The following is a 17,826-nucleotide window of genomic DNA, read 5'->3' as shown; positions in this document are numbered from 1 at the left end:
GTCTCCTCACCCTCCACGTTTGAGAGTCTCCTTGGGGGAGGATGTGTGATTTCTGACACGAGGTAAAAATATTCTATAAATGGAAGGTCTTATTTGAAGATCAGATCCCTGATTTCCATTTTGAGCTCATCTCTTCCTTCTCTCCCTCGCTGACCCTGCCTATGCCTATAAACCCCTCAGGGGTTTATGCTGCTGTTGCCTTTTTTTTTTTAAAGACTGAATCTACCAAGGGATATTTTCTACTTGGATATTGCTTCTGTCTTTTAGATCCTCATTCAAATGTTTCATTTTCTGTGAGATCTCCTCAATCTTCCTGCCCGGCTTTGCTCCATAGCTTTTATCATCATCTTACTTACTATGTATTTGCTTACTTGTCCATGGAAGTCCCATGAGGATATGGTTCTTGACTTTGTTCTCATCTGTACCCTCTATACTTTGAACAGTGACTGGCATACAATAGATGCTTAATAAATATTTATTCAGCAAATGACCCTATACTCTTCATTTTCCCTTTTTGATTTGAATGCATTCTGTGTTTCTGTCATTTACATCACAGAGAGTCTTGACAAATACACCAGGAAATCAGTGGGCTATTCTAAATGTTTCTCCCCTTCTCTCTGGGACTGATGCCCTTTTTGTCTTGTTTTACTCATTTGGCAGATGCTCTTTATTCAACAAGTGACATAAATTGAACAAACAAAACAAAAAAACAAGGGGAATTTATTGTGTCGTGTAATGATGGTTTCAAGACTCAGTGCATACCCAAAAAGTCTGGATTCAGTCCCTAAGGCTGTCATGAAGAATATGTTTTTGGTCTCAGGAGCTCACTTTTTCTCTTGAGGGGTTCCTCATGGTAGCAAAATGGCTCTGTCATTTCTCATTCTTTGCTATTGTATAGTCTGCTTGGGCTGTCATAACAAAATGCCATATACTAGGTCTTTCAAACAGACATTTATGTCCTACAATTCTGGAGGCTGGGAAGTGCGAGGCACCAGTTGATTTAGTTCCTGGTGAGATTCCTCTTCCTGGTTTGCCCCATGGTGAGCTCTCTGGCCTACTCCTAACATGAGGCCCCACTCTCATGACCTCAGCTAAACCTGTTTCACACTGTAATGGCAGAGTTAAGTAGTTTCAACAGAGGCTAATTGGCCTTTAAGTCTAAAAGGTTACCATTGGAGATTAGAACTTCAATACACGAATTTGGGATGGACAAAAACACTTAGTCCATAACACATGGAAGGGGACATTAGTCATTCATTTTGGCTTCCAGAATCCAAGTCCATCTCACCAGCCAGAGCCCATTTCCCACTACAAAATCTGGAATACCAAGCAGCATGTTTCCCAGCTTCCCTAGCACATGGTGTAGGCTCCACTATGGCCTGCTGGACCACTTCTTCAGTGGAATTGTTCCTGGCTGGGTAAACTCCAAGCCTAGGCCTCCTAGAGATTCTTGCACTCACTCCAAGAGAATTTGTGAATTACCCAAGGTGCCTATGAGGCCTCTTTGCTTAAATGAGCCAGAATTGTTTTCTGTTGTGTCCAGTAATCCTGGTCAATATACTACTACACCTTCCAGAGGGGGAGAAATAACTTCCATTAGATCTTACAGTACAGCAAGCATAAACTTTCCCAAGAGTTCCAATTAATCTCCCATATCATTGACTTAAACTAATTCACATGCCCAATTTAGTCACTTTGGCCAGGGCTACACTTTGTCTGATTGACTTAGAACTGGGTACGCAGAATCAATCACTCTGACAAGGTGATAAGAATGAATTGATTTGGTCAAGAGAATTATGCATGTCCTAGATAGAAGGATAGGTCAGATCTCTCCAAACTCAAGTAACTGTAACACAATAGGGAAGGAGAAAAGACTGTTGGACCACAGTGTCCACTATATCAGGAGTCAACAATATGGGCCATGGGCCAATTCTGGTTTACCGCCTGCTTTTATATGGCCTGATAGTAAAAAATGGATTTTACATTTTACGGGCCTCCCTGGGGTATAGGGGTTCAGTCTCATCACTATCATTCTATTGCCGCTGTGGTTTGAGTTAGATCCCTCACCAGGGAGCTGACCCACATGGAGCCGCAGACCTCTCCTATTTTGCCCACTGCTTCCCTCAGCAGTGGACTTCAGTAAATCTGCCTGTTTTGCTCACAGTTCTGTCTCTGGTGAATCCTTTCACCATCTACCCTGCACCTCTGGCTGATACCTCAGCTCTTTTATGCACAAATAAATAAATCTTTAAAAGAATGGTTTTTATATTTTTAAATGATCACCAAAAATTCTAAAAATATGAAAAATTCATAAAATGCTACAAAATTCAAATTCCAGTGTCCATAAAGTTTTACTGAGGTACAGCAACTCATTTATGTAGTTATCTGTGATTGCTTTCACACTGTAATGGCAGAGTTAAGTAATTTCAACAGAGGCTAATTGACCTGTAAAGTCTTAAATGGTTACCACTAGAATTTGTACAGATGTTTGCCACCTCTTGCACTAAAAATCTCTTTAGGCAGTGGGAATTGTGAGCTCAGGGCTCAGAGGAGAATCCTGCTCAGGTCACTTATAGGACATGGTGAGCTAGTCCAGGAGGATGAAGGAGACAGGGCAATTCTACAAGTGGAAGGTGGGGGATTTCTAGAGGAGAAAGATCACTGGTGTTGAGTGTGGCTGAGAGGTAAGCTCAGGAAAGGGCCCATCAGATTTGACTGGGGCAGTTTTGACTGCTGAGGGGTGACAGTGAGTGAGGACACAGGTCATGGTGACTTAAGAGGTGAGGGAATTAGCATAGACTGTATAGGCAGTGTACTTGAGAAATTTTGTTGAGAGAAAATTGGAAGAAAGAGCTGTGGGGTCCAGATACTACATATTTGGTGCATCACTAAGTGGTGATACAAATCATGTAGCCAAAGGGTTATGTGGCAACGGAAAGGACAAAAGGAATAGTTGCTGGAATAGTTGAATGGCAAGAGGACCAGATACAGAGTACATCTGCAGGGCTGGCCTCTGATAGGGCAGGGAACTTGTTCCACTGGAGGGTGGGAGTGGGGGGTGAGTAGCTGACATGTGGGTAGTGTAGTTTGGGAGAGTTGGTGGTTGGTTTATAAAATCCCGGTCTCATTCCACCGCTTGTTTCAGAGGAATTTAAGGGGAGTTCATAAGATTGGACAGTAGGGGGAGCTTTGAGACTTGGAGAATTGAAACCCAACACCTTGGGGAAATATTTAGGTAGTGTTAGCATGAAGGCTTCAGGAAAACTGGGTAGCCTCCATTCTTGCTGCTGGGAGTGCAAGCAGAATGCTTTTTGTTTGTTTACACAAATGTCTCATTGTAAATAAATAAGGTGAAATTCCATTTTCACCTTATTTACTATCTTGGAAAGCAATTGGGCAATGTCCAGGTGACATTTATCTGAGCCTTACTCCAGGATCGTGCATTGCCACACCCTGCTCTAGATCTTCCCCAAACAAACTCACAAACAAACTCACACAGGAGCCCAGAAAGGTATGGGGAAGACATGACCAGAATGCAAATCATTGAAAATAGTCTGCAACAGAATGCCTTAAACAAAACAAAATCTATCCAGACTGTCAGTACAAGAGCCTTCCAAGGCATAAGGACAAAAAGATATAACAAAATAATACCTGCAATGCAATACTATTTACATAAAAACCCCACATGTTAAAAAGAAAGCCGTTTTCCAGACATACATAGATATAAATGTAAATACAAAGAAAAGGAGGCTAGGAAGATGTTGCCAAGCTGTCGCTTATTTGGAGTTGTTGTGGCTTCCTTTCCAGTTTTTCTATCCTTATCCTTCATCAAGTTGATATTAGGATAACTGGAAAAATAGAATTTCACCATATTTATTTACAATGAAACATTTGTGTAAACAAACAAAAATGCTTTAAAAGAGACAATACAGGGGGCCTCCCTGGTGGCACAAGAGGTTGAGTCTCAGAACTATGAGACTCAACTATGCAGCCATTGCAGCATGTGTTCTGTCCCTGGCCAGGGAGATGACCCACGTGGCACAGCGAACCTCTCCTGTCTCATCCGCTGCTCCCCTCAGCAGTGTATTTCAGTGGATTCTTCCATTCTGCTCCCCACTCTGTCTCTAGTGAATCCTCTCACCTTGCACCTCTAGTCTATACCCCAACTCTTATGTGCATAACAAATAAATATATTTTTAAAATAAAAGAGACAATACAGGGCTTGAACTCAAGTCCTAGGTATAAGGAAGCTGGGTCAGCAAGCATAGGGCATATGCCTAAGTGAGGGTAAAGGAGAAATGGGGGCAGAGCACCATTGCTGGAAGAGAAGAGTGTTTGAAATTTTACTAATATCTTTGAAATACTCAGGGAAGAAGTCATAATGGTAGAGAATACTGAAAACTAAATAATAATAACATGCATTCCATATTAGTCCTGTGTGAGGTGCAAAGGAGAAACACTTGAATGGATGGTGATAGATTTATGCTCAGATTAGTGGGGTATTTAGAGACAAATTAGTGTTCTGTATATTGGGTATTCAGCAAATGACACAGGATAATTGATGTCAGGGACAGTCAAAAATTGTACAAAGGGTCTCCCTGGTGGTGCAAGGGGTTAAGCAAAACACTGAGAAGCTGTCCACAGCCACTGCAGTGCAAATTTAATCCCAGGTCAGGGAGGTGACCTGCATGTCACAGCAGACCTCTCCTGTCCCGCCTGCTGCTCCCCTCAGCAGTGTATTTCAGTCCATCTGCCTGTTCTGCTCCCCATTCTATTTCTGGTGAATCCTCCCACCCCCAGCATCTCTGGCCTGTACCCCAGTTCTTCTATGCATAAATAAATAAATCTTTAGAAAAACAAAATAAAGTACAGAAAGGAAAATAACAGATTGTTGCATAAACACTGGACAATCAAGCGCAGCATGAGTACCTGAGATAAATAAAAATAAGAATATTTATTGACATATTTCAGCACATTGATTAAGAGCAAATAAACAATAGATGCAGAAAAATCTTTGATAAAAGTCAACATCTATTCATGATACAAAAAAAACTTAGACCCTTAGCAACTAGTAAGACAGTAGGCCTTACTTAACCTGATAAAGGACTTAAAAAAAATAAAACCAAAAACTGCACCCAGTAATAGTCAAAACTAATTTTTGTTCCAATCCTGTGATATATATATATATATATATATATATATATATATATATATACACACACACACACATATACATACATATGTGTGCTGTAGAAAGGCCATTATACCAACTCTAGCTTGATATTAAAGAATGTGGACTTTGGATTTAAAAATCAAGCTCCCCTTACTAGTGTGACATTTGGCAAATTATATATTATATAGCTCCTCTGTGTCTCAGTTTCCTTATCTTTAAAATGAGTAAACCCATAGTAAGTACCAAATGTAGGTGATGCCTTTGGTCTGGAATAAGATACCATCAGTAATCTTTTCAATCATGTTAAATCCTGACCAGCGAGCAGTAAGACAAAACAAAAGACACCCCCAGGAGACAGCAATGTTCAGTTGTTTCTGAGTGGGCAGGGGCTGAGCCAGAAGAGGAAAGACTAGAGATCAGAGAATTGCATGTGATGTGGAGATGCTCGGTGGAGATGGCTGTAGAGTGGAGTCAAGGGCCCAGCACTCCCAGGCCCTGACAGACAGAACAGGGGGAAGAAAAGACAGTGAGGGTGGTGCCAGTGCTGAAAGGGCAGGTGGTACCAGGGACAGTGAGGCAGTACCCACCCACAGCACGCAGCCTGGGCAATTCCCCATCTCCTCTCCACAGGGCACTGCTTCCTTCACAGCACTCTCCACCTGTAAGCATCTGCACTCAGCAGTATAAAAAGCTTCAGCTTTTATTAAATAAAAAGGAGGTAGAAGCCAGATCAAGGAATAGGCCAGGGACCCCTCCTTCCAACACATATATAGAGACATACAAACATGGACACAACTGAGTTAACAACAAGGACAATTCAGGGGACAGACTGAAGGGCAGAGGGAGGCAGCACCCTCCGAGAGTGGGCCCGGACCCAAGGGTGGGCTGAGACCTGGGTCAGAGGCAGGCGTTCGGAGGGATTATGCTTGAGCAGCTTGGTGATGAGGTCCTGGGCTCCCGAGGGCACAGAAAGTGGAAACTTAAGGTCTACCTGCAGAAACAGACAGAAGAAGGAAGGATCCTATTAGTTTCATTCTGACTGCTTTTTCCCTGACTATTTGGAGAGGTAGGCAGGGCCACCAAACCTCCAGTCCTGGCCTCAGTAGCTAGCACAAAGCCTCAGCCAGACACACTGACCCATCCACCCAGCGCCCACCTTGACTATGCGCCGGTAAGTCTCATTGTGTGACGCACTCTCAAAGGGCGGGCTTCCCACCAGCAGTTCATAGCAGAGTACCCCGATGCACCACAGATCCACTTTCTCATTGTGAGTGCGGCCTTCAATCATCTCTGGGGGCAGGTAGTCCAGGGTACCACACATTGTCTTCCTCCTGGTGGGTATGGGAATGTAGACTGATACAAACACTGGACAATCAAGCACAGCATGAGTAATTGAGATAAATAAAAATAAGAATATTTATTGACATATTTCAGCACATTGATTAAGAGCAAATAAACAATAGATCCAGAAAAACCTTTGATAAAAGTCAACATCTGTCACAAGGCTGTGATCCCAGTCACAGATCCTCTCTTCTTTCCCAGCCACTGACAGGGAGCCAAGAGACTCCAGGGTAGTGCCCCAGCCAGATTGACAGGGCCTTTGGGATGGGAGTGGGATGAAATTGGAAACCAAAGGCCTAGGAATGGATTTTTACACTGCCCCAGTCTTTCCACCCTGAGGGATGTATCTTAAATAATTAGACATGAGGGCAATTATCATCTAACAATTAAAGGAAAAATGAGGGACATCTTGAATGTCCATCAAGCATGCCCTGCTTAAACAAATCAGGTTACAGTTCCACTGTGCAATACCATTAAACTATTAAAAATGGTGTGGGGAGGCCCTCACTGGTGGCCGTAGCAGACCTGTCCTGACCTGACCGCTGCTCCCCTCAGCAGTGTACTTCATCGATCTGCCTGTTCTGCTCCCAGCTCTGTCTCTGGTGAATCCTCTCACCCTCCGCATCTCTGGTCTCACCCTCCGCATCTCTGGCCTGTACCCCAGTTCTGTATGAGTAAATAAATCTTTAAAAAAAAAAAAAATGGTGTGGGGATAGTCTCAGTGATATGGCAGATTCCCCAATATATTAAGTAGAAAACCTGGGCAACCAAACTGTGAGTCTCCTACTTTTGAAGTGATGCTGCTGTGTCTGTATTTACATGAGGGCAAACCCAAATATCTCTAGGTAATGAGATTTGGAGTGGTATTATTTTGAACATGCTAGCCTCACATGAGGCCAGCCTTCTGGTCCACCATACCTCAGGGAGGGGGCGTGCACAGACCAGCCGAAGTCAGCAATCTTCAGCTCTCCCTGGAGCCCCAAGAGCAGATTCTCTGGCTTTATGTCTCTGTGAATCACCTTCTTCCCATGGCAGTATATGAGAGCATCCGCCAGTTCCTCCATGATCTAGGACGGCCAAGGACAGGCAGTCAGCGGAGGACAGACCTACAGCAGCAAGCAGCTACCGCAGCCTCGGCCCCCTGGTGCCCACCGGCCCTGACCGTGGCGGTACGCTGCTCATCAAAAGTACGGCTCTTCTGCAGTTCCTTATAGAGCTCACCCCGGGGGGCATACTCCAGAATCAAGTAGATCCTTCGCCGGTCATAGAAATAGTTGTAGAGACGCAAGATATTGGGATGTCTAGAAGAGACAGAGAAGACCTCAGGTCACATCCTGACATAAGGAAATGGAAAGGTGACAGGTCTCATATGAACCAAGTTGGGGTCAGACTTGGACCAGGTGGGGGGACACCAGGGCTGGTAATGTTGAGGAAGAACTGGAAGCAGCTCTCTGGATTCAAGGCTCTGGCTGGGACAGAGAAAACAGTCTGAATATGGGACTGAAAGAGGAACTGGGGCGGAAGGAGCAGGGGGGCTTCAGTTCAGAGGGCAGGACTCGTACTGCAGATGGGCCTGGATTTCGATCTCTCTGCGCAGTTGATGCTCCACACCCTCCTTCTCTATCTGGGACTTGAAGAGGACCTTGAGCGCCACGATGAAATGGCTTTTCTTCTCCCGAGCCAAGTACACATTTCCAAACTTGCCTTTGCCCAAGGGACGTCCGATTTCAAAATCATCAATGGTGAAAGATCGCCTGAGTAGAAAGTGGGGGGAAGGCAACTGAGTGCTGGTTGGTCAGTTATCTGGGGGGGAGTAGTGTTCTGTTTTCTTCTGTCCCCCACCCTGTCCTTTTTTGAAGGGAGTTGAATCAGGATAAACTGGGCTTCCCTGTCCCCAATCCCTGCTCTTCCTGCCCTAAACCTCCTTTATTTCCTACCTGTTCACTTTCCACCCCCTCTCCTGCTACACCAAGGCTTAGGTACTCACATTGAGAGGTTGGGTGTACCACTGCTGTTCTCCACTACCTTCTGACCAGGGGCAGCTAAGGAAATAACAGGTCAGTTGAGACTCTCTTCACAGACTCTAAATCCTCTCAAGTCAATCCTCTTTCCTTTGTCCCAGTTACCTGTGGGTTGAGTATTGGAGCGGTTCATGAGGACAAGTGCAGATGGGGTGGTAGGATCCTTCCGGAGGACTCTCTGGGGCAGGGTGTTGAGACCAGATTGAGCCTGAGGAGGAACAGGGTGATGGTGGTGGTGGGGGGACTGAGGGTGCTTTTGTCTCAGTGACATGGTTGGAATGTGCTACTATCAGCATTCTGTTTGCCAGTCACCCACCCATCTATTCTCAGTTCACAGAGGGACAATGAGACTACAATTTACTGCTCAGTCCCAAGAGTCTGCTTGCTCATTGTCCCATAGTAAAATGGGTCTTTAATAAACAACCTAAGACAGCCTAAGAAAAATAGCAAAAGACTTACCCCAACATCTAACATTTTACCTCTTTGGCCCTACCCCAACGAGGCAAAAGGCACAGGGCTATTCAGCTTCCATAGTTCTGTCCACAACACCACGCTTATTTACCCAGCACCCACCCCCGTGGGCAATGGAGTAATGAATACCTACAAGTGAGAGCTTTTGGCACAGAGGTATTCAAATAGCCCCCTAAATAATTCAGTCTATTCAGGCTTAAGTAAGGTCATAGAGTTCTTGAATACTGCGGAAAATACCAGTATTTTCTTGAAGGCTACTCTCATGGCCCTGAATCACTGATCACTTTCAACATCAGAGGCATATATGCTGTGACCAATGTAGAAGTGACAGTGGTTTCTCAGTCTCCACTCTTGGCATACTCACTCAGTGATCCAGGATTCCCCAATCCCTATCAACCAGTAGCAAAGCCTATGAGAGCCCCTTCCCTCTTCTTTAGCCAAGAGGTAGAAAGTCTCAGTGCCCCCTAAAAGCCTGTTCCCAAGACTGACTTAAGTCCAAAATTCACAAATATGCAAGTTGAACCAAGTAGAACCCAGAAATAGACTCAGGTTTAATATTTATAACAAAGGTGGCATTTCCAACCTGAGGATAGATTCCTCAGTGAAAGGTGTTGGGACAAGATAATAAATCTACTTATATCCCTACCTACCTCAGTCATTAAAATAAATTCCAATTATTAGTTTATACTTGTCCTGGATCTTTTAAACTTATCTAAAATCTTCCAGAGTCTATTTCTATTTCCGTTCGAGCCAGTTTTTCTTTCTTTTTTTTTTTCAAGACAAGGGCTGTGATTCATGACTTGAAGGCCAGCGGCTGTCTGCTCAGTCCCAGATGTCATTTGTATATGATAGGTAAGCTCAGCCCTCAGGTCTTCACAGGCTGGTCAGATTCAAGTTGGAGACACCTGATCGGATTCTGCCAGTAAACTTGTGGACCCTATACTTTGGAGCATAACAGGGAAGATTTAGGATTGCCCTCTGCAGAATCTCAAATCTCTATACAAGAACTCGCCGGGAAGAGGTAAAGAGCAGATGTGGGGAGCGGGTTGGAAGGTGGAAAGCCCTTACCGTCTGCCGGCCGTAGGGCCAGGGGTAGGCGTTCTCCTTCTGGGCCATCCTTAGAGGGAAAAGGGGAGGATAGCTGGGCAGAGGAGGGATACTGAGCTGTAAGAAGCAGGGAAAAAAAGAGGGTGAGAGCGAAGGAGGCGCCGATCGGTCTAGCTGCAAGCGCTTGCTTGGAGCTGGAGAAAGGAAGGAGGTCTGCACGCAGGCGGCATCAGGGCACACCAGTGCGCTTGCGCCCCCCACCACCCATTGTCGGCTCAGCTACCGGAGCAGCTACCCGTCCCCTCCCTAAGTCCCTCCGGAACTCCTCTCCACCCTTGAGCACCCCCATCAGCTGTTTGAGTGAGTGCGGGCCGGTTCAACGGAACCTGGACCTGCCTGATTACCTGCCCTCTTCCAGCGCAAGGTCTGCGAAAGGTCAGCTCACCTGGAGCCAGTGGCAATGTCACCCCTGGACACTGGCAAATGCCTAAATCTGTTGTGCGGTGCCACGGCCGAGACTTTTTCAAATCTCCCGCCATGGATTCATTGGCCGAGCGCATCACCCAGGTCCATTGTCATTGGCTGGATGCCCCATGACAGAACCCGCTGGCACCCAATGGAAAAAGCGGAATACAAATGGCCGGGCGCGTTTCAGTTTAGGAAATTGTCACGCCCAAATTAAAAGTTTTTTTTTTTAAACAAAAATTTAATCTTTAAGCTAGCTGTAATTTGTCTTTGTGCATATATAAATCAGGATTTAACTTTGGTTGCTACTGGAGGAAAGCCGGTTACGCCAGGACCATTCGTTAAACTATCCTGCTTCCAGAGGGGTTTCTACCCAACCCTAGTAGGGTAAATAAAGCATTTAGTTGCCTCTTACTCCTCAAGGGGGCTAGGGGTGGGAGATACGGTACGGGTCCCTCAGTGGATGTCTGAAGTCAGGGATAATGTCGCATCATTTATATGCTACATTTTTTCCAACATGCATACTTCCGGAACCCAGTGCATGAATAGCTATGTCTGATAGAGCCGATATAGTATCCTTGCCTCCTGCAATTTTTACATTCCCTTTTGTACATCATGTTAAGGTATTTGGCCTTTTGGGAATATGTGATAGGGCAGCATACGAATGGTTTTGAACTATTCATTAAAAACAAACAAAAACTATCTGTTCTATTAGGTAGGCAACTATCAGCTGCCTTACAAGTTAATGAACAAAAACTCTGTTGTTTATCCCACTGCTTCTCAATTGGATCAGCATTAATTATATTCAATCCACGCTTGTCAACACTTTTAAAAAACACAATAAAAATGTCACTCTTTTCCAGTGTTCAGTTTTCACATGACTGGAAAGGGTCAGAAGTGGGTTATATTCCAAAGGTTGTGTTCAGAGGCAGGATGGCTAGATAATATATACTTGGGAAGCACATCCCACAAAGTAGTCCCTTCCCCCTCCCTTTTCTTTAGTTCAACTTTATTTTTTTTCCCTTTAAGATTTATTATTTATGCATACAAGAACTGGGGTACAGGCCAGAGATGCAGGGTTCACCAGAGACAGAGCAGGGAACAGAACAGGCAGATGGACTGAAATACACTGCTGAGGGGAGCAGTGGACAGGTCAGGAAGAGGTCTGCTGTGCCATATGGGTCACCTCCCTGGCTGGGAATCCAAATCGTGCTACAGTGGCTGCGGATTGCTTCATAGTGCTGTGCTATAAGCCTATGAGCCACCAGGGAGGGCCTAGTTCAACTTTTAATTGAATATGTTACAAAAGAGGTTGACTCAAAACAAAGTCTGTCAGCACCAGACTATTCGGTCTTCTTTCTTTGCTTCTACTTCTCCTCAGCTGGAACAGTATAAGGGGCTGGACCACCTCCCGTTGAAGCCCACATGCACTGTTAATTTAGGTCTTGAATCACCACAGATTCTGGTTCCACAAAGCCATAAAAAGGAATTCACAGACTTTTTAGAAAAGTAAGCAAAGAGAAGCAAGCTTTATTCAAGAAAGTCAGAAAAAGTTTATTCAACGGAAAAAGAACAAAAGATTCCAAGGCAGTTTCGCCAATGGGACCGTAATTAGGGGATATTTAAATGTTTTCCCCTCTATTCATCCTGTGTTGTGATTGGCCAGATATGCCCATTTTCCCAGCTCTTATCTTAAATTTCTCTCTCTCTCTCTCTCTCTCTTTTTTAAAGATTTACTTTATTTGGCCCTCCCAGGTGGCACAGCGGGCTAAAGCACAGCACTAAGAAACTTAAGTAACTTCCAGAAGAGTTCCATCCCCGCCTGCCACGTCAGTGACCCACATGGCACAGCAGACCTCTCCTGTCTCGCCCGCTGTTCCCCTCAGCAGTGTACTTCATCGATCTGCCTGTTCTGCTTCCCACTCTGTCTCTGTCTCTGCCTCTCACCCTATAAATAAATAAATAAATAAATAAATAAATAAATAAATAAATAGATCTTAAAAAAAAAGATTTACTTTATTTATTTATGCATACAAGAGCTGGGGTGTAGGCCAGAGGTGCATGGGTGAGAGAGAGAGGGAGAGAGAGAGAGGATTCACTCGAGAGGAATGGGGAACAGAACAGGCAGATTTACTGATAATGCTGAGAGGATCATCAGAGTGGGTTAGAAGAGGTACTGAAATACATTGTTGAGGGCAGCAGTGGGTGGTTCAAGAGAGGTCTGCCACATCATGTGGGTCACCTGGCCAGGGATCCAACTTGAGCTGTTATAGCTGCGGTAGCTTCATAATGCTGAAATTTAACCAACTGAGCCACCAGGGAAAGCCCTAACTGGAAAAATTTAAACCCTAACATCTCCAGGGCTCTTCTACACTAAAAACCACATCTTACAACCTGTCTTCCCTAACCAGTGATACCAGTGATTCCCTTTTTTTAGTGACTACTTAGGTCGGTTTCAGGGAACAATTCTCAGCAGGATGTAGCGGAAAAACTATCAGCTTAGATGTTACAGATTTGCCTCTGGGCCGGCTACTTGCAATCTGAGCAGGATGGTCAATCTTTTTGAATGTCAGCTTTCAAATGGGCAGTTATACTGCCCTGAAGGGTTAGCTTTGGGATGAAATGGAACAAGGTCACTAAAGCAATGGTACCTATTATTATGACTAATACATCACCTGGGCCCCAGATGTATGGATAAAGAAATTGTGGTAAAGGTGTATAATGGAATATTATTTAGTCATCAATAAAAAACAATCCAAGGAAGTCCAATCATTTGTGACAGCATTTATGGGTTTTGAAGGCATTATGCTAAATGAAATAAGTCAGACAAGAACAAATACCATGTGATTTCACTTAAATGTGGACTCTAAAACAAAAGCAAAAAGAAAAATAAACCCATAGGAACGAGATCAGATTTGTGGTTCTCAGAGGGAAGAAGGGGAAAGGGGTGGGAAAACTAGAGAAAGGTGATCAAAGGCCTATACTTCCAGTTATAAAATAAATAAGTCCAAGGATGTGATTATAAATAATAACTATAGTTAACACCATTGAATGAGATATAAGAAAGTTGGTAAGAGAATGGCCCTAAGAGTTCTCAGTTTCTTTCTTTACTTTTTATTGTATATATATGAGAAGATGGATATTAGGTGAATCTGGTGTGATAATCATTTTATAATATATGTAAATCAAACCACGGTGTTATACTCCTTAAACTTATGCAGTCACGTATGTCAATCATTTCTCAATAAAATGAAAATCTGTAAGGGCTATTGAACTATATTTAAATGACAATGAGAAGTGAAAATTATAGAGTGCAAAACTGTGGACACATAGACAAGTGGAGGTTTAGCTGACCAAACTTAAAAGATAATTTAGGATAATGATTTAAAACTTCCATTATCTTAAAATTATTGATGATTGCTAATTTTTTTTCTAGTAAAGAACAATTATGGCTCCAATACATTCTCTGAACAAGAATTGGGGACTACTCATAAAAGATTTGTTTTAGGATACAGATCTATGAGATCTTTATTTCATTGAAGCAGTGAGATGAAAATTCCAAAATTTATATTTTTGGGGAAAACTCAGTTTTGAAGGAAAATCATAGAAATACTTAGGCTCCTATTTTTTTAATACAATAAAAAGAGATATTTTTTTAAAAAATGGTCAGTGTGAGTCATCCAGGTAGCGAAAATAACTTTCTTGACCCCGACGTGATTTGAACACGCAACCTTCTGATCTGGAGTCAGACGCGCTACCGTTGCGCCACGAGGCCCCTCCGAGTCCGCGGCTTGACAGATCTGGTGAATAGACTTACCGTCAGCAACTAGGGGCGGAGTTTTATCTTTGTCTTCTCTGTTCTCATGTCTGGTTCTTCAAGTCGCTAGTGGATTACTTGCACGCACACGTAGGACATAAAGTTGGATAAATTGTGCTTAGGGACATTTGTTTTAAATATGGCTATTAATCTTGGCACATTAAGTACACTAAACAGAGAAGCGACTGGGGCATTTCTGGGAGTGATAAAGTGGTGTTGCTGTAGTCTTGGCCTTTCTGACAGATCTTAGATTTAATCCCAACTGTGACAATGATTCAGAAAATACCTTCATTTTCTCTAAACCATGTTTCCTAATCGGTAGACTGGGGATAATTACGCCGTCTTCCGTGTGGTGATCGGAGCGCACTGGAAGTGATGGGAGTCGAGTGCTTGTCACACGTGAGTGTCCCTTAGACTTCAGTTATATATTTATCTTCATTTTGTTCATATCCTGTCTTCGGGCCTAAATCAACTCCTAAATCACATCACTTAGATGGCAACCTTGCAAACATCTATAAAAATTAATTCGAAGGGGCTGTAGGTGTCGGCGTTGGTGGTATAGTGGTTAGCATAGCTGCCTTCCAAGCAGTTGACCCGGGTTCGATTCCCGGCCAACGCAAGTGAGCTTTTGCTTTTCTCATTTTCTTTGCGGGTCTCCCTAACCTAGTCTGAGATTTTGAATGAAGGAACCAAGCTCCAGGACTTGGATCGACTGCTTACCTTACATACCCGTATAATTGCGCACTGTACCTTGATCGGAAAGCCAATCCACACTCGAGGTGAGGTGAAGGAATACTAATACAAACGTCCAAATTTAATACCTTGGGAAGAGTAGGGCTCTGATCCAGGCCCTCGCAGGGGCAGATACTGTTTGCTTAATTTCAGGTTGAACCTGGAATGATTAATTTGTGTGTATGAGAGAGCACAGCGCAGGAGACCAAGTTTGGCAGTGGAATTACGCAGTTTGTGTCTACTTTGTTCTGTTTGCCCATTTGTATTTTTAAGATATATTCAACGAACATGTCTAATAAACACAGTGAACAGACAAAATATACGCCTACATTAGTCCTACATTTAAAATGCAGCTACTTGAGGTAAAACATAAACTTGAAATTTATAACGTTAACTCGAGAGTCGGACGGACTATCTTTTTCCCTTTTCCGATTTTTACAAAATCTTCAGCCGAGACTTAAGGCTATTAATTAGTAGGGTAAAATATAAAGTTTGCGCTTCTCCCCGTCGGGGAATCGAACCCCGGTCTCCCGCGTGACAGGCGGGGATACTCACCACTATACTAACGAGGAGTGAGCTGAGCAAATCTTTCTCCATATCCTTCATCTATTACTTTAGCGCCCTTCTTCTGATCCACAAGTTGGTTTTTTGTAAGCATTGAGAAAGGCCAATTCGAAATTTGTACATGTTCTAGATCACGACAATGAGCGAGTCTCCAGAAAGAAAGCAATGAAAATGACAGAGAAAGACTACTCACAAGGCTGCAGAGACTTGAGTTGTAAAAGTTCTTGGGTTCTCCCAAACACACCCCTGAAAAGATCCACCCCATTTCACCACCTGTCATCCGCAACTATAGGTTGATGGGCATCTATCAAACCCAAAAAAGGCTCTGACGACCGAAAGGTAGGACCATGCACGAAGGAGGGGAGCAGAAAATGTCTTGCTCAAGACTGGATGTCCACGTCTGTGATCTCTGACTTGTCAAGGTCTACGTACTATGAACTGATTTCAGACACAGGAAGACGTCCATTCAGAACAAAATAGATCGAAATACAGATCCTTCCAAGATATTAATTCTTTGCTCAACTTCCAGTATACTTTTTCCACAGCAACAAGTCCTTTGCTAGGTACCAGAGTCCAGAAAAAACCAAGAGCTGGGCTCGTCCGGGATTTGAACCCGGGACCTCTCGCACCCGAAGCGAGAATCATACCCCTAGACCAACGAGCCGACGTGCAAAGACTATTGCGGACGCTTTTAGAGGTCGTTCCAGGTTTTGCAGTCTTAGGGCCACCATACATGGTATAAGGGTCCAGTGCCTTCTGTGAAGCCATCTGCCCAATACTGAATACTCTAGCACTACGGTCTGGAAATCTCTTGGATCGGGGACCCAGTGAGCTCCAGCTCCTCCCAGGAAATAACGTCGGGGAAGTAGCAGGGAGTGGTCTCAGCCTCGTCCCCCTCGCAGCCCACTTAGACTATCTTGGGCACCTGAGTCCTTGCTCCTTAAGGTCATTGTCTTGCCGCCATTTCATGGTCTGGAGTCTCGGGATTGCATCCCGCCTCCGTTCGCCGTCTCGGGACTCAGTCTTCTGGCCCAGAGCTAAACGATCTAGTTGAATGGTTGGGGGAAATTAACGAGCTGTGAGACCCCTAGGTGAACACTAGCCCCTCTCTATCATTCTGACCATTCCCTGCAGTGACAAGCAGACCGTTCGTTAACCCAAGAACTCCCCCAGACCGCGTTTGCATTACCCAGGCCAAGGAAAAATTCCCAGGACCCAAATAATCCACGGAGTAGGCGTGATTGAGGTGAACGGCTGGAGGGGCAGAGTGGGACAGGCTTTCCAATATGTGTGAGTGGGGCCGGACATCAGGCCAGGTGACCAGGAATCGCTGACGTCTAACACCCCAGCAGCACTGGTCAGGGGCTTACCATCTATAAAGAGAAGTTATGGCTGCATTTCCTTCTAGCATTCACGCTCCAGTTACCTCTTAGGATGGACGGGAAGGAGACTCTTCTGTCTAGCCTCTAAGACGACCCCCTACCCCCAGAAGATAAGGGGCTGAGACAAGCACCCGCATGAGTGTAGCCTAGGGCAAGCAGACTAAGCTTTGGGGTTTAAGAGTCGCTAAGCTTCTATCCTAATTCACTCTCTCTCACCTTAAGTCCGCCAAGAGTCTGGCAAAAGACCTGGCGCGCGGTCAGTGGCAAAGAATGTGTTCTGCCTCTTTGGGAAGAACTCTCCCAGCAGGGTCCTGACAGCCTTAATTCTCAACCCTCTGGTGATATCTCTGGGCTCAATCTTTAGTTTTACACTTCTGTCATGAGATTTACAGAGACAGACCCCCCCTTTTTTAATAATAGTTTATTTTTACATCATTTTGTACATTATTTTGTTCATCTCAATTGTAATCCCCGCGGGTTTCCCATCACCGAGTCACCCGTGTGCCATCACCATAGTCCCGTGCACTTCCCTCCCCCCCCACCCCATTTTTGATCCCATTTCCCACTCCACCCCCACAAAATGTCTCTGGTATATGGCTGTTCATTATTCTTGTTATTTTCTCGCCTGGTCCATTTTTTTCATCTCAATTGTAATCCCCGTGGGTTTCCCATCACCAAGTCACCCGTGTGCCATCACCATAGTCCCGTGCACTTCCCTCCCCCCCCACCCCATTTTTGATCCCATTCCCCACTCTATCCCCACAAAATGTCTCTGGTATATGGCTGTTCATTATTCTTATTATTTTCTCGCCT

At 44.3% G+C, this 17,826-nt stretch overlaps 1 protein-coding gene and 4 non-coding genes across 5 annotated transcripts; 1 reads left to right on the top strand and 4 right to left on the bottom strand.

The window, feature by feature from the left end:
• Nucleotides 1-4,972: 4,972 nt before the first annotated feature.
• On the bottom strand, nt 4,973-10,151 carry AURKB (aurora kinase B). Its single transcript, XM_004684615.2, has 8 exons — nt 10,075-10,151; nt 8,641-8,743; nt 8,502-8,556; nt 8,077-8,268; nt 7,677-7,815; nt 7,433-7,581; nt 6,330-6,504; nt 4,973-6,164 (listed from the first exon to the last, which is right to left on the bottom strand). Exons 1-8 carry the CDS (start codon nt 10,120-10,122, stop codon nt 5,991-5,993), a joined length of 1,035 nt encoding a protein of 344 aa, XP_004684672.1. The 5' UTR covers nt 10,123-10,151; the 3' UTR covers nt 4,973-5,990.
• A 4,070-nt stretch (nt 10,152-14,221) lies between these two features.
• TRNAW-CCA lies at nt 14,222-14,293 on the bottom strand. Its single transcript has one exon. It is a non-coding gene; the product is annotated as a tRNA-Trp (tRNA).
• Nucleotides 14,294-14,882: 589 nt separating this feature from the next.
• Nucleotides 14,883-14,954, top strand: TRNAG-UCC. Its single transcript has one exon. It is a non-coding gene; the product is annotated as a tRNA-Gly (tRNA).
• Nucleotides 14,955-15,567: 613 nt separating this feature from the next.
• TRNAD-GUC lies at nt 15,568-15,639 on the bottom strand. Its single transcript has one exon. It is a non-coding gene; the product is annotated as a tRNA-Asp (tRNA).
• Nucleotides 15,640-16,223: 584 nt separating this feature from the next.
• TRNAP-CGG lies at nt 16,224-16,295 on the bottom strand. The gene has a single exon. It is a non-coding gene; the product is annotated as a tRNA-Pro (tRNA).
• Nucleotides 16,296-17,826: the final 1,531 nt, after the last annotated feature.

Source organism: Condylura cristata, unplaced genomic scaffold (genome assembly GCF_000260355.1).
Source record: "Condylura cristata isolate star-nosed mole 26May11 unplaced genomic scaffold, ConCri1.0 scaffold00017, whole genome shotgun sequence".
In the NCBI taxonomy this organism is placed as follows: Eukaryota; Metazoa; Chordata; class Mammalia; order Eulipotyphla; family Talpidae; genus Condylura; species Condylura cristata.
The sequence above is the reverse complement of the archived record's forward strand: the minus strand, read 5'-3'. Positions and strand labels throughout refer to the sequence as shown.

Excerpts from the sequence above, each read along its gene's own strand:
- AURKB (XM_004684615.2), bottom strand. The coding sequence starts at position 10,122 with ATGGCCCAGAAGGAGAACGCCTACCCCTGGCCCTACGGCCGGCAGACG. Across the intron at positions 8,744-10,074 it reads GGCCCTACGGCCGGCAGACG|GCTCAATCTGGTCTCAACAC; the intron begins GTAAGGGCTTTC and ends GTTCCTCCTCAG. Across the intron at positions 6,165-6,329 it reads CTTACCGGCGCATAGTCAAG|GTAGACCTTAAGTTTCCACT; the intron begins GTGGGCGCTGGG and ends CTGTTTCTGCAG.